The sequence below is a fragment of the Daktulosphaira vitifoliae genome, unplaced genomic scaffold (genome assembly GCF_025091365.1).
Source record: "Daktulosphaira vitifoliae isolate Bord-2020 unplaced genomic scaffold, ASM2509136v1 Scaffold_2, whole genome shotgun sequence".
NCBI lineage: Eukaryota > Metazoa > Arthropoda > Insecta > Hemiptera > Phylloxeridae > Daktulosphaira > Daktulosphaira vitifoliae.
Window position 1 is genome coordinate 6,978,072 of NW_026099573.1, and position 17,641 is coordinate 6,995,712.

Below are 17,641 nucleotides of genomic sequence, written 5' to 3' on the forward strand. Positions count from 1 at the left end.
GAAATTTTTTCACTTTTTTTTCTTAAAACTTCCATAACTTTTTGAAAAATCAACAAATCAACATAATTTTTTTTTATACTAAAACCTTAGATATTTATCTTTCATTTTATATTATTTTTTTGAAAATCTATCATTTAACCTGCTCATTAGGGGGGATTTAAAGTAGCAACTTTTTTACAAAAATTAACTTTTTCAACTTAATTTTTGAAAATGTTCCGGAAATACTGCGTCCTTCAAACATATATCAAATTAAAGCTTATTTTATGTTCTACAAAATGAAAAAAAAAAATTTGTCCCGACACTTTTTCTTCTACATTTAAACGGCTGCCGTAGTTAAAAAAACGCTATTTTTGCGTTAAAATTTTAGATTTTCGATTTTTAATTTTCAACTTAAAAATGCTATAACTTTTTGAAAAATGTATGTATCAGCACAATTTTTTTTTTTCTAAATACATTATAAGTACATCTTTCATCTGAAATACATTTTATTAAAATTAGACAATTTCCCCTTATATAGGGGGCGTTCAAAACTTGAAATATTGTAAAAAACATAGATCTTTTTCAACTGAACTTTTGAAAGTGTTCCGGAAATACTGCGTCCTTTAAACATATATAAAATTAAAGCTTATTATATGTACTATAAAATAAAAAAAAAAAATTTGTCCCGACGATCTATCTTCTATGTGCAAATGGCTGTCGAAAATTAAAAAAAAATGTAATGATTGCGATAAAAATTACCTTTTATCGGGATGTTTTTTGTGCTTAAAACTGCCATAACTTTTTCAAAAATTAACAAATAAAAATAATATTTTTTTGTATTAAAACCTTAGATATTTCCCTTTCATTTGATATAATTTTTTTTGGAAATCTACCACTTATTCTGTTCACTGGGGGGATTTAAAATAGTAACTTTTTTACAAAAAATAACTTTTTCAACTTAATTTTTGAAAATGTTCCGGAAATACTGCGTCCTTTAAACATATATCAAATTAAAGCTTATTTTATGTACTACAAAATGAAAACAAAAAATTTGTCCCGACGATCTATCTTCTATACGCAAACGGCTACCGTATTCAAAAATATGCTATTTTAACAAATTTTTTTTTAAAATGAAATACTATCTACAGATTTGCATCGAAGCGTTTCTTATGATAGTGATTTAAATCACTGTCAAATATCATCTATACTTGTCCCATCTATGCCTTGTCTACACTGTGCCTCGACCCCACTGTGCTACCGTTTTTTATTATCAAAAACATATAAGTTTAACAGTAATCGACCTGTATTATAGATAAACATTGGGTGGGACTTAGAGAAGCTCAGTCTCCTTAAATCGAAAGTATATTTGGTTTGCTATAATATTTGAGCTTTTATTAAATTCTAGTAATTTTACCAAATATTCGCCTATGATGTCAAACAGTTAATTTTGCCATTTATTTAAAAAAAATAAAGTTGTTTTATAATGAAAATATTTAATAAAAATTATTTACAACAGATTTGTTAAAATTAATTTTCATTTATGCAATTTCATAACATTTTGTTTTATTTGGAATCGTTTAAAGACTTTTATACATGAAATTTTATTGTCCAATGGTGTTTAGGGGAATAAAAATATTTGAGTAATGTAGATTTAACACAACATTTTAGAATTGTTTTTAAAAAATGCAATAATAAATGAGCAGAATAAAAATAAATAATCGTAATTGTTTTTATAAATAACTAAAAAATCTCAATTTATAATAAAAATTCTTTGTTTTATTCATTGAATAAATTTGGATACTAATTTTTATTATTTTTTTACAAAATAATAAAAAAACTCTTAAGTTATTTTTCATCCCTAGCTTGCCCTAAAAATGAAAAATCGATTAGAAATCTACTCTCATTGTCATTCAAATTAAATTGGGTAAAAACAATTTTGATTTTTACATTGTTTTGTTCATTTAATTATAAATTCTTAAATAATTGTATTCAAGTTACTTTTTATTTTCTAGATTTATTTAATTTACTCAACTATTTCAATTGATTGAATGTACCTGTACTTGTAAAGTAGTATGGCAATAATCTTGTATGAAATTGTGTATACATAAAACATTAATTTGAATACCTCATAAGTTACACTAATAGATCTTAGCGTCAGAGAGACATTACAACTGCTAATTTTCTTATAGTTTTATATCTTTGGGAATATCGAATTGAGAGTTTTGAATTAAGCAAATATTTAAGCAAACGCAAGAAAACTCATCGCAGTGTTGTCGATTTGAAAATGAAAAGAAAACTTTAAAATTGTTTCGTTTCATTACGTACTTCATTGATGGTATGCAATTCAAAGCCAATTTAACAAATCGTTTTTCTCACTCAGTTATATTCACTATATTATATGTACTGTTGTTCCTGTCCGACTATCAACTCGTCTACGTTTGTTAGTTCATGAGGGAATATGGAAACGAGAGAAGGCGTTTTTCTTTTCTTTACTTTTTTGCTTATTTTTTATCTTCATTTCATCTCACTTCTCACATGTGTAGTAAGAGCTTCCACGTAATAATTTCTCTTATTCGCAGCTCTCTCTCACTTACCTTATTTATTTTTTCTGTTTATTTTTCTTCATTTTCTACGGTTATTTTTTTTTTCTTGTGTTTATATGACAAGAAAATTCCACGCATAGAAACAGATAGGAACTGTATATGTGTACTTTTGGGGTGAAATGATGAAAAAGCTGTTTTGCATTTAGGGATGCTAGGCGCGAGTATACGTGTCTTGGGCGAGGCTTTCCGCTGGGACTTTAGTTGGAAATTATTTGTTTAGCGGTGGAAACTGGTGAACCGGAGCGACGCCAATCGTGACGCCTGGCCCGTCTTGTTTGCTCCTTTCTATCTAACTGCAACGACCATGATAATAATAATTATTATTGTTATTATCAAACTTTTAAAGTACCTACCGGCAATTGCATAGCATTCAACTACAATTCACTAACGTTGTCATCGTATTTTAATAATTATTACAGCAATCATAAAGTAACAACAGTAAAGCACACTCTTGTTGCACAAACTCTATCGATTATAATAATAGCTCGCCAAAAATTCCATTGACTTAAACTGCAGGTAATACACTGAAGTTTTGTAATATAACTTGTGTTCATCATTTAGATGATAAAAATACATAAATATTAAACGAACAACCATAAAATCACAAAAGGTTTCATTCAATTGGTTATTGTTGTTAGCAATACCAAGATATCAGTAATTTAATAAGGAAGTTATCTATTAATCGTTTTTTTTCCAATCAATTTAAGTACTCGTATTATATTAATATTTTATAGTAATAATTATAATAATTTATTAAAATCTATTAGACAAAAGTTTCGGGCAATCTACCTGATTGTTTAATAGTAACATTTACTAGTTAAAAATTGATCTGCACATTTACCTATTTTATGTTGTGAAATCTCTATCAATTATTTCAATCATAGTAAACTATTATTATTAATTAGAACATGAAGATTTATATTCAGTAACCAATTGGTGCATTTTTTTATCACTTAAATTCAATTTTTGATTAAATTGCACTTTTGATTTTTATCTTCGTAATTTTATGAAATTTTTTGTCTATTAAACTGTGAAGAACGGAAAGCTAATAAGGTTTTGTTTCGGGTAAAAATACTCAAATCAAATGAATAAAGATATTTCTTTTGTATTCGTCGAAACACGACTTAAGTGACTAATCTAGCTATCCCAACAGTTTTGTGCATTTTTCAAACCATTCAAGTATTTATTTTTTGGCGAAAAGTTCCCAAATAAGGTCATATAACTCACATAGACTCCCTCCAGGCGTTTCACAAGAAAACGCTTTTAAAACATTAACATTGTGTGAAAGAGGAATGAACAGAAATAGTAGTTATAGCACTTTAGATTTTGATTGATAGCTGTAAGGAACACTTATATTTACGTTCTTTCATCATCTCGTTTAATTGCGACGTGGACATTTTGTCTTGTTCATTCATTAGAACTATAACACATATTAATTAAACGTAGCAATCAGTAGAGTGTTGTCGTTACCAACCGTCGTTGAGTGCATAAACTCTTATGATCTTTCCGATAACGTGATTTTACAAAGCTTTATAAATATATATTAAATATAATCAATTTTTATTATCTTAAGTGGGTAACGTTATGTTACCATCTCATATTTAAAATTTCTACTAAATAACGTATTTTATTTAGGTATAATTGACATTTTCATTAATATAATAATCAAGATATTTATTGAAACATGATTTTACAGTGATATACAATCGAATATTGGTTTGGTTGTAGTATGTAAAATGGACAATGGGAACTTTTCAAACTGTTTAAAATAATAGATTGTTTTTTTATAAATTGTAGGATGGTTGCTTTTTGCAAAACACCATTCAATTCATCTAATGTATTTGTTTAAATAAGTTGACCGTTTTTATTTTTGAAATAATAAACCTAATTAACTGAAAAGTTAATTGTCTTCTTTGTTAACAGTTTAAGGATAATGTTAAAATTTATCTAGTCAGGTGAGATACGTGAAACTTACCACTTTTATGGGATTAACTATAAACTATAGTTGCAATGTTTGTTCTAAAATGACTTTTGTTGGCGTCATATTACTTTTAGACATTTAATTAACGTTGCAATACAATAGCTAGAAAATTGCAAAGACTTAAAAGTTTTTCTTATATTATCTATATGATTAAATGAATAACACTCAACGATCTGCTTCGGAGTCTAACTATTACAGATGTTAAGTAAAATATTTTTACTAAAAGAACTTTTAAATATTTTAAGTTTGATAAAATTTTAATATATATATATATATATATGTGTGTGTGTGTGTGTAAAAATGATCTATACGGGTTTTTAATGTCGTAGTACTGTGTGCTGTATATAATGTAGTTTTTTTATTGAAATCAAACGCAGGTCCGTTTGAAATGCTAAGTCAATAGACTTTGTAATCAACTATTGTTTAATCTATGATTGTCTGGGTTCACTCGAACTAATGCTTTTGGTATGATGCACAGATTATGTACTTATTAAACTGTAAGCCGTTTAAGGATTTGAAAAAAACCGGAAAAGGGTATAGATCTTTTACTCGTGTTATGTATGGGAAAAATCAAACGTGTTTTGTTGGGGTTATGTTGCGAGGGCGATCGGTCTACTCGAATGGTGTGCGCCGCTAGTTTAAGCATTTTGGCGATCGGATGAGCCGGGTAAACATGAGTTTTAATATTAATTTTCGTTTAGCGGACGGCGCCTGGATGCCGGCAACGTTTTCTGTCCCTATTGGTCCTTCGTACATAAAATAGTAACAAAAGCTACACTCTTTGTATGGCTCTACATAACACGAATAAACGTCATTGCCGCTTGGTTTTCGGGTTTCCTCAACTTTTAACGGATAATAATCGCCAGCAGACAGATAAAGATCGCAATTTGCGAATATCGTGGCATATACACACACGCACGCAACGCCCATAAAACAAGTCTTGACTAGCGGTGGCGGGCCCGGTTCCGTATTGTTGAATAATTGCATTTAATCAGTAATCTAACTTTTAAACTATACACATTTTGCGCTAATGTTGCCATGGTTATACGGTCGGCAATACCGTCTGCCGACCTACTGGCGCCGTCAATTCGTTTGCCCTCTCCGCCGCTTCTCCTCAAACACATCGCATACACATTGCTTCTGCCGCTGTCTGTCGCCGTCGCCACTATAAAATTGCCGCCGGTCTGCTACCCTTCAAGACCGACTTTCCGCAAAAGAACAAGGGTGACCTTTTGAGTTATTTTTTGCTTCCCCATTGAAAGCTAAAAAACTCACTGCGCTCATGTGTATATAGACACAAATACATGCCAAAGTTTTCAATTTGTGAACTAGATAGATTCAATTACATTATGGTGGTTTTCTATATACACTATCATCGACGCATAAAAGACGGTGTTAATATAATGAGGTGAAATCCATTTGATCGGACGTGACAACAAATAAACTACCCGCACACGACCAAACCTTTCGATAGATTTTAATAAATTACCGTGATAAATTGCGCCAACACAAATTGTGTACAGACATAATCTGAGTAATTTGAACGGTAAGTACGACATGTGACAGTAGAGTATTTCGATTTATAGATATGATGTTTTTGTTCATAAAATATTTTTAATACAATTATCATGGAGTTCGTTACAAAATATTAGCTGAATTTTCATCACATTATCCTGTGGATTTAAACCAAAAACATATTCATGGTCAACCGAATCATGTTTTATTTAATAAGTTTTTATTTACACTTAAAATAAAAAAAAGGAATATCCTTTTTATATAATCAATTAAACATTTTATATAACTCGGAAGGATTCCTCATGCTAAGAAGGTCGTGAAATAGTTGACATAAGTTTATATCATTGGATCATTAATAATACTTAGTTCACGGACGAAGAAATATTTAATAGGAATTTCAACTTTTTTCAAGTATTTCAACTGTAAAACGTTTTATAAATATTGGAAATTGCTTAAAATAATTAATTTTGATGTGTTACAAATAATTAAAAACGTGCTAAAAAATTAATTTTCTTTAATCTACCCTTATATCAATTATTAAACTGTTTAACACTTGTATAAGTGTTAGTATTAACAACGTACAAAAAACTTATGCTGGTTAATTTATGTCGCACATTATAAACACGATTTTTTCTAACATTATATATATTTGGAGTTTACACTATCTTTTTAATAGTACAAAACCATTTTATTGAAAGTTTCAGAAATAAATACTAATAATAGCTTTGTTATCTAAAAATGCATTTAAAAAGAGAACAGTTTTCAGGTAACTGAAAACTGCTATAAATGCAAAAGCTTGTTTACAATAGCAAACAAATATATCTTTATATAATTTTGGTAATGTAAAAATTTATCTTGAAAAATTTTTGTCATTTTAAAGTGAACATTCAATCAATAATTTTGTCTCTTGACGAAAACAAACGGGTGAGGTAAACCACAGTCATATTGCTTTTTGTGTTTATTTGACGCTTAGTAAATAAAGGGCACGTGTATCAATCAAATAATCGTTTTATATATATTCAAAGTTACTTGTTTGCAGACCAAATATATATCTTATTATCATCTTTATCGATAGATGCGATGCAAGCACGTTCATGTTTTATCTTTATGACGTTTATACGACGGATTTATATCAATAATAATATTTAATTGTATTATCCAACAATATTAATTGTGTTAACTATTTGAAAACTATTTAATTTAACTAATAGACTTAAAATAAATAAAAAAATTATTTAATTAATTAGCCACAAGTGATTAATTCTTATAATAGACTTTATTTACACTAAATTTAAAAAACTATCATAAAAATAAAAGTTATATGATTTCATTATAATGTTGCTGATAACTCTAAAGCTACAGCAAAAAGAATTTCTTACATTATCTCATAAATATCAACTGTAATACATGTACTGAGTTTTTCTTACTCTCATAGTACATAAACTTATCTATACAAGTTGGTAACTTATAAAGTAATATATGCAAATTTAAAATGGATTAAGTGCACTCATACTATTTTACATACTTTTTTTTATTCAAATTCTCTAATAAGACTTGGAATTGAATTGAGTAGAAAACTTTTAATTATTTCAACAACATATGTTGCTATAATAAATGAATTATTAATATTATATTTTTGAATTTGTAATTTTTACATTTATTATTTGAATTCTTTATTCTGTTAGTTATAATTAAATCAATGCTATTGAGCCTATCTCCTATATCCATTGGCTTTCCATGGGGTAGAAGTAGTTCCATTTGAGATGGCGCAAGTAGCTATGATAAGTGCTCTCGTCTTTCTAAAAGTATTCAGCGTTCTAATTTTTTATACATATTCCATAGAAATAATTGTGATTTTTTATTCAGACATTTACACATCAAAAACGCCCTCGACAATTTAAACACCCAGGGTACAACCTGTGTTCTTCCCTAAATACATTTCTACAATTATGTTTAACATTTATCAAAGAAACCTACTATGAGTTAACGTTTTATTGATTTAGTGATTATCTTGCTTTACTTTATTTTTATAAATACTTTTTACTATGTTGGATTACGTTTAAAAATATTTTTTATTTCTCCAAGTTTCAAAATGGTCATTTTTCTGCTATTTTTTCTTACAAAACATTTTTATAGGTAGATTATAACTTTAGGATAAATAGTTATTGAGGTATAAGCATTATAATACAAAGATTGGTTATATAGCGCGTTTGGATACAGTTCGTACTATTGTGTATGTTCACTTCGCCTATTTTATTATATTGAGTGGATATATAGTGTATACGCTACAAACCTACTATTTGCACCTATATAATGTTAATAGTTGATTGCAATTTTTAGAATTTTTATACTGGCGTGTTTTAAACACGTTAAATCCCATTTGTAATAGAGTATTTCTGATGCATATCTACTGACAAGTAATTATTAACAATACTGTCTAAAATTTAGATTCATCAGAAAGAAAAACGCTTGTTTATTGTTTGCTTCAAATGTTTATAATGAAAAGGAAAAATATAATAGTAAATTACCTAATTTAAATAAAATTTTGAATATAATAAGCGTAGATATCAGGGGTAATTTTAGAAATTTAAATGGGAACCTGTTATAATTTTTTTTTTTTATTAAATCAAGAATAGTCTAAATAAAATATTGACAGGTCAGTATTTATAATATAATAACCGTATTAAATTATTCCTTTTTTATTTTTTATAGTTTAGTTTTAGTTATGTATAGTTTTAGTTATGGTCTATGCGTTATGGTAAAAATCAAACATGCTTAACACTAACGCTTTTATATTTTCTAAATTTTTAAATTCTAATATATCATTAAAAGTAATAATACAAAACTCGTTATCGACCGATCAAAAGTTTATTTAGAACATTATACATTTAATGGTTAACAAATAATAATAATAATAATAGGTTTCCATTTAATTTCCAAAAGTTATCTCTAAAATTTATCTTTAGGAATAATTTTTTTGTACAATATACTTATATTTACAATGGTATATAAAAATAAATTAAACTTTAATCTATACATTTTTATGAAAAAATAATTATTTAACGAAAAATGGAGTAGTATGCTTAATAAATCACTATGTATAACGTATGCCGTTGTTTCTCATCAAATGTATACTGCAGTGTACATAAATTATGTACCTCGACCTACACCGAACAGCCATTAAACAATTTTCATCTATGAAATACATAGAACCATCTAAATTGGTTTTCTGAGTAATTGAATTAAAATTTAAACATAGGTTATCGAATGAAAAATATCCTTAATTCCAGTTTTTAAGTAAATCTTATGCCATCTAAAATATCATATTTTTGGTCACTTTTGAAATTATCTCAATATTTTTGTCACGATTCGGTCAACCTTTAAAACGTTAATTAGGACAAAGATAAAAATAATAATACACTTAGCGGCATTATATAGACTGATTGATTTATTATCAATCACTATTTGTAATTTCTTTTAAAATAATATCACTAACATTACAATTTTTTTCAATCGCCTTTTTCATCTTCTAAGGGGTGAAATATGAGTTCTTTTGAAAATTTGTCATTATCGTTATCTTTCTCCGGATATGGAAGAAGACGACGAAAACGAACGTACAATTTTTTAATCAAAACTATCGTAATAAAAATGAATCTCTTATGAATTTATTGTTATTAAGTAGTACTTTTAGAATATTTAATTAAAAAATTTGAACAATTTGCCGTAATACACAAGAATCTAAGTAAAATGCATTCAGATCTAAATCTTAATACACAAATAAACAAGACACAATTACAACAGGCCCGAGAATTCTGCTACCTTGGAAGTATCATATCTTCCAATAACAAATCAATACCAGACATCAGAAGAAGAATAGCATTGGCAAATTAAACATTCCAAAACAAGAATCAGCTTCTCACAAATAAACATCTGAGCATTGGCTTACGTAATAGATTCGTTAAAACATTTGTCTGGAGTGTACTTTCATATGGCAAGGAAACATGGACAATGGACAAGAAAGACAGAAGCAAACTAGAAACATTAGAGTTAATGATATGGAAAAAAAATGACAAAGACAAAATGGATAGACAAGAAAAAAAATGAGCAATTGCTAGAAGAATTACGAAAAGAAAAACAACTAATAAAGATGATTTAATTAAGAAAAATAAAGTTAGCCGCACACATCATCCGACACAATGACTTTATTATCAACACCTTTGAAGGAAAATTAACTGGAAGAAACCAAGAAGACACCCAAGGAAACAATATTTTTAAAATACCCTGGAACTCATGAATTGTGCGGCTTTTGTTTCACTGAAGAATTTGGCATCAAACGGAGAAGAGTGGCTTCAACGACAAGGCATTGCCTTTAATAGATGATGATGATTAGAATCTAAAATATTGATTATATCAAACCACGCTAAATATGAATTTGTATCCAAAAACCCAAATCTAAAATTAACGTACGCTCAAGTCTTTTTAAACTATCGAGTATAGTTATTGTGTATTACATTAAGCTAGTTAAAATGTGCTACTATATGTGACTGATTTTTAAAAGTTCTAAATTCGTCATTTTACGCAATCTTATATTTTCTACAACACGTAAATTAATAATTGCATTTGTAACGAAAAATTGTAAACACTTATTAATAAATTATACTTCTTTTTTTTTTTTGTTACTTAGAAGATTTTTAAAGTAATTTATAATCTCTGTTTAATATCATAAGGATCCAAAGAAGTGGGTGATAAATTAAGAATAGCTTTCAAAAATTTGTTAATCCCGATTGAATATGTAATATCTTACGTAGCAAGAACTTAAAGAACAGATTTCTTTTATAATATAAGTAATTTACACTTAAATGAAAAAAAAATTAAAATAAAACTTAAGCTCCAAAGTACTTTTCAAACAATAATTTATTGTAAATTAAAGCAAGGTAAGTTAATAAATCGAGTAATATAACAAATACAGCATACCTCAAATCGATACATATAGTAAGTTAACTAGCATAAAAGCCTCTTGTGATACACCTTGTGACTCACTAATACTAACATACGTGCGCGCACCTAGAGTTTTAGTTGTCGTTAGAAATCCATATTCAGCATATTTTAATATGATTTTTGAACATCAAATCTTTAGACATAAGTAATATAAAGTAATTTTTTCAATTTTCACTATTAAATATACTCTTAATACTACTTAATTCATAAGAGACTCTTTTTTTTTTACAATAGCTTTGGTTACAAAGTTATACGATCGTCATATTTCCTCATAATTAGGAACATGACTAAAATAATCATTTTTATGAGTACTCATATTTCGTTTCTTAGAAGATAAAAAAGATAATCAAAAAAATGCATGGTACTAGAAAGAAGTTCTAAGATTTTTTTTTTAGCATTTTTGAGATTATAATTCTTATCAGAAAGACCAGAAAAAATCATAGAAGCTTATCCTCATCTCGCACTATATTTTAATAAATAACTAATTTATACAAATTAATAATAAAAAATCCTATTAAAACTTATACTTCCAAATTAGCATACATATAATGTACTTCTCATTTTATTCCAATATTATTTTGTGATCGAACTTTGTAAACTTTTCTTATGGTTTAATTTTTATTCATTTTACAGGGCAGGTGTAATAGAGAAAAACCACCATGCAAGTATTTTCATCCTCCCCAGCATCTCAAAGATCAACTACTGATAAATGGTCGCAATCATTTAGCACTCAAAAACGCACTGATGCAGCAAATGACTATGGCGGCAAGTCAACAGATCGTACCCGGACAAGTTCCGACAGCAGTGGTGAGTTAAAAACTATTGTTGTTTTTATAATTGCTCATTTTATTATATAAGACATTAGGATCCGATCAAGATAGGGTCGCTATTATCAATTACGAAATTCCAAGGCTTCCATGTTTTAATTACGGCACTGGTTTAATGAGATCATCAATCTGGGCCACAAACAAATCAAAAACTTTTTAATTTGATTCTATCAACCCCTGTGGCACTTAATTATAAGTCGTTGTTGAAAATAAATTGAAATTTTAATACTACATATACCCAATTAATCAAAGTCATACTGTAATCGCACAGTTTATTGCGATTTATAAAATGCATATTTAGTTAATTGATATTATTAATGACACAAATTTCTTAAAAACTAGTGAGTGAAAAATATATTGTACAATCCATTGCTATTTATAAGTATACTTATTATGAAATAAATTCATATAAAATTTAACCAAGTAACTGTAGGATTATTTTTTTTTCATTTTGTACATAATTTTTTAATGAAGTATTCAGTCAAAGAAACCAAATTCACATAAAATTTTTAACAAATTTTGAAACGAAATATTTAAATAATTTTTCAACGGCAAAAATTTTTTTCAATATTTACTTTTTTACTCAATTATACAAAATAATTCCAGGAATAATAATTCAAAAATTAATGTGGATAATTTGACATGGTATGAGCTTGAAGTCATATATTTTTTTTTAGAATGTTAACATTTACAAAAAAATGTATAGCCTAAATACTTTCCAAAGAAATGAATTCAAAATGTATCATTCGTAATATTACTATTTATATGATGAAATGATATTTGTCGATAATAAAGCAATAAATAAATAAACTCTATACAAAGTTTAACATTTGTATAACACCCTCCTAAATCAGCCAATAAGCACGTACGCTCTTTGTGAAACAATTTATATTTTGTTTGTTTTGCTCATAGCAAACACGTGGCAACACAATTAACCTCGATCAACAGTATAGGGTTTTAATTTCAAAAAAGGTTTCTCGTAAACTTATCTGACGCTAATTAATTAATTATATTTGCATGTTGTATACTGTAAGTTACATCGAAATAATAAAATTCGTTTTACGAATTTTTAAAAGTTTGAAATGTTTCACTTCACCAGACATCCACATTTGATGGAAATTTCAAAGACCTTTGAAACCTTTAGGTTTTGGCATACATTTTATTGTTTTGTAAGCTTATCTTTTAGTTTGTCATTTACAATATAATCAAATCCAATATTTGATAAGTGTGTAAAGTTGGGCAAAACATCATAGTCGATCACCCATTTAGAATTTAATTTCTGCAATATTGTTAACATTGAACAAAAAGCGAATTTTTCTACTAGTGCTGTATGTGGTTTTTTCAATCTAGGTTTTCCAGTAAGATTTCTAGAACATACATTAATACTATCGTGATGAGCTATCACCAAAATATCTCCCCAATCATTTTCAGTTGCTTTACAAATAGTAACCATTAGTTCATCAATACGTTTGTTGTATTCTTCGAATGTCTCCGAAGGGATTTTTTCGAGTAACATCTGCCTTGTGTAGCTTGAAGTGTAATTATTGACCGGTACTAGACCCGTTTCTTTGAACTCGCTGTCACTCATCCAACTGGGTACTACACGTTGGTTCCAATGTGGCCAATGATATAGACCAGGTTCAATGTTAATTTTCAAATTAGTGTTTTCCATTCCTATAAATTTCATTATATATTTAACAATTATGCTCAATTTATTCAACAAATAAATATTTTTCTATGTTGATGATTCCGCAGTATTTAAAGTACTTAATTTTTTATATATTTATTGAATTTTATTTAAACGTAAGAGATTAATCATTAAAAATATATAAGATTACCAACATTTTGTGCTCGTTTTGTGAAATACAGAGCCCCAGGTCACGTACCTTTCAATAAGTGAGTTGCCGTCAGGACGCTCCTTAAAGCACACGAAGCAAATACGTGTTTAAAGTTGAAGCCAGTTGTGTTGATCAAAAGTGAATAACCCACCCACTCAGACTGAAATTCACCAATTACTGTCAGTGGAGGATCGTGTTGGTAATCCACCATTTGGTTTCTTTTAATCAAATCCGTGGGAAGGTTAAGATCTTTGCGAACGTATGTACCTATGTAAATGATAAAATACAAATGAAAAACATTCCCCAAAATTATCCTGTAAAATCCAACTTCACTTCATATTTCTCATAGTTTTGATGTATGATTCAACACAATTAATGAAAATTAAAAATAATTTGCCACAATTTTTATTATATTAGTACAATTATTTTAAAATTAATTAAATTGTTACTCTAATTGATTTTAAAAACACATTAAATCCCTAAATCTCTGTTGATCTTTAGAAATATAATGTATAATATAACTTCTCAGTTTTTTCAAAAATAAATCTAGTTAAAACATACAATATTCTTATAATTTTAAAGATTTAGATAAATGAAAAAAAATTCCATGGTCTCAGTTATTTGTGGAAATTGTTTTTATACTCTATTAGTTAGAACAAAACTTTATTCTTATACAAAACTGAAATAATTATTTTTGAAATTTGGGGCAATATTAAAATAAATTACCAGTTTTTTTATCTATTACATTTTTCCACCAATTTTGTCCAAAAACGCTGTCAACTGGTTCAGCGTGACTCATTATAACCATTCGTCGGATCGGCTCTATTTTATAATCAGTCTTAACAAAAAAAATTATCAATGCTATAGTAAAATTAAAAAAAAAAAAACGAAATAAACTCATTTGGAATTACTTACAGGGCGATTTTGAAATGAATAACATCTAAATAATTTAATATGTCTTATAAATTTTAGATATTTGTACATTATTGTAATATTCTTAATTAATAAGAAAAATTTAATTTACCTATTGTAATATAATTTTAGATGCTTAGAAAAGTATGATTACTTTAAGTAACTAATGGTTACCAAGTTAGTAGTTAGAAAATTACCAATTTCTTTAATTGATCCGTTATTATACTCCGCTTTATAAATATAATACTATTATAATAATTACATTTTATAAACAGTATAGTATAATTTTGTTATTACTTCAAATATTAAAGTATTATTAATTTTAAACTATTAAAATTGGAATTTTCAATAAAATGTGTAACATTGTTACACAATTTACATTTGTTAGCTCTCAAATCAAACTATTGAACAGATTTAAAAAAAAATTGGCGGATCAGTGTTCATAGGATGACCTCGGACCCCAGTTAACTTGCGCTTATGGAATGTGTTTATTTTTATCTTGGCGCTCATCCGGAATGTTTTACAATCATTTTTATCGTTCTTTGGATTGACGGAAAAATAACAAACGTGTGATGGGATCTATGGGCGAAACGCGTTAAAATCGAAAATGATTAATTGTTATTTTTAAAATATTTCATGTAAACTATATTTGGCTTGTTAGAGTTTTGCATTGATTTAGACATAAGTTATTTTCGTCCTCGTCTCATTTATAGTACAATAACGTCAAACAAGTTATAGTGCAATTTGCTGGAATCTCAGTTCACTCGGAACCTATTTAATGCTAATTAGTTGATCGTAAATCATTTTTTCCGCGGAAACTCTTGTGATATCCCTTGGGTGCCGTTTAATTTCTAATAGTTACACCAGTGTATCAGAAAGGTATTTTATGCCAAAGATTCGTTTTGATTAATGGTTTTATGATAACAAAAAATATCAAAGCACTATCTTCCTATCAAACAGCTAATATTATTGGAGTAATATTAGTAACTTAATAATCTTGATTGTCTAACAATTAAATTGTCGGTTGATAAGTAATATTACTCTCATAGAATTAATTGTTGTGATAGAAATAAATATGAATAAAAACATATTATGATCGAATATTATTCGATACTCACAAATAATATATAATTATCTAAATTTATTGTTAAATTAGGATTTCTTATTAGTAATAATCTATAAAAAATATTTCTTTGATTTCTTTGCTAATTGAGCGCCTGCTGAATTATTTTTTTTTTTAAGTAATACAATTTTTTGACAAATTTTATATTTATCAAAACATTGTTAATACCCTATGAATATACGATCATATCCAGAATAAAACTATAAAAACGTTTTATAACTGTAAAGATTTGTAAATTAAAAAAAATTTGTTTAACTAATATAGATTAGTTTTTATATATTATAAAAATATTGAAAGTGGTCTTGCCTTTTGGACATTGAATACGCCTCTTAAATATATAGACAAAAATAATATAGCTCATTTTGGCAATCTTAATATCAATTATATTTTATTGTTTATTATACTATAGAAAATTATTATGTAATCAAATATTTTATGTTTTGCAGCTGTTCTATTATTCAAATATTAAAAATGTATTTGAAAATAGATGCTCATTTCCAAGTAAAGTGCTTAAATGTAAAAATCATTGTAAAATAAGTCTGCTGTATCGTGACAGCTCTAATTATATGTTCTTAGTTTGTAAATCGCGTTTTCCGCAATTAGTCGGATTAAAATGTACACAACGTCGTCTACGTTTTGACGAAGGGATTTATTAGCAGCGTGAACGGTTGGCAAACTGTATTACAGTATTATTATTATGTGTGCAAAGACTAGATGGGGTGTAACTATTGTCGTTGGGTGACGTTGGTTTTATGGGGTACATAGTTTTATCTTCGCGAGCTGAATGGTAATAGCAGAGGAAGAAGCGGCCGGCACCTTCTAGATCCGAATGAAATTATCGGTCGAATGCGTTTTGGGGAAAAGAAAGAGAAAAGAAAAGAGATGGCCAAAAATAAAATAAAACGGAACTTGGAAAAGAACGAAAGGTGGTTGTTGTACGTGAACGCAATAATAAATTTTCTTCCTTTTTTTTTTTTTTTTTTGAGCGAAAAAATCTCTATACATGTATAATAAAAATGTTTAAACGTGAGATCGGCTGCTTCTTCAACGTGAACCTCAAACAAAATGGCCGGACATTGATTGCTCATTTTCTCCGTCGAATGTTTTAAACCTAACAACTAAAAGTATGCACAATGGTAATAACTGCTATTACTTGAACGGGAAATGAGTCTTAAAATCGTTATAAATTGAGAATATCCTTATAATGACAAAAACGTGGTATACGAACCAGCACAGGAATCATCAAAGAATTATAAACATAGATATCTGAACTTAAAGTATTATATTATTTACTTTCTCTTGAAAGTCCAATAAATATTATATAATAAATATTATTAAAGTTGCTTATAAAAATTACATGTTAGAAAATATAGTTTTTTAAACTCTGTAGTTTGATTATTATTTTATTGGATGTCAGTTCAAGTCAGATAACTTTCGGTTATCTTCGATAAGAGTCTTATAGCAGCTATATCAATATTAATATTTTAAGTAATTAATATTGGTCGCTGTTGATGTTATTCAAAAATTTCATAGGTACCGTATTAGTCATAAATATGGTGTTGAGTTTCGTGTGAAATTAACAACGATGAGCGCTGCACCTGTGACGAAAATGAGATCTCTGTGGACTCTTGGAGGATCGAATGACGAACCGTTGGTATATTATACACAAACACAAGAAATAAATCTCAATTTGTGTCTCTTCACAATCTCCACGCCTTATAATATTCACGCCAGTCTTTTGGTACTCAGGGGAGACGTCACGTTTCGCTGGTTTATTGCATTGAATATGCGCATTTCTTGTATCTATTATATTACACAAACAAATCACAGATATAATATCAAAACATAAAATTCGAACCGTATAT

At 27.8% G+C, this 17,641-nt stretch overlaps 1 protein-coding gene across 3 annotated transcripts in view; it reads left to right on the forward strand.

Annotated features, from left to right (window-relative positions):
• The window catches only part of LOC126898606 (protein muscleblind), a 114,807-nt gene that overhangs the window by 72,075 nt on the left and 25,091 nt on the right, over window positions 1–17,641 (forward strand). For all 3 annotated transcript variants that reach the window (XM_050672843.1, XM_050672841.1, XM_050672842.1), the window contains one exon: window positions 11,710–11,883. In XM_050672843.1, coding sequence (XP_050528800.1) covers window positions 11,710–11,883 — 174 coding nt within the window. The remainder of the gene's footprint in view (window positions 1–11,709; window positions 11,884–17,641) is intronic.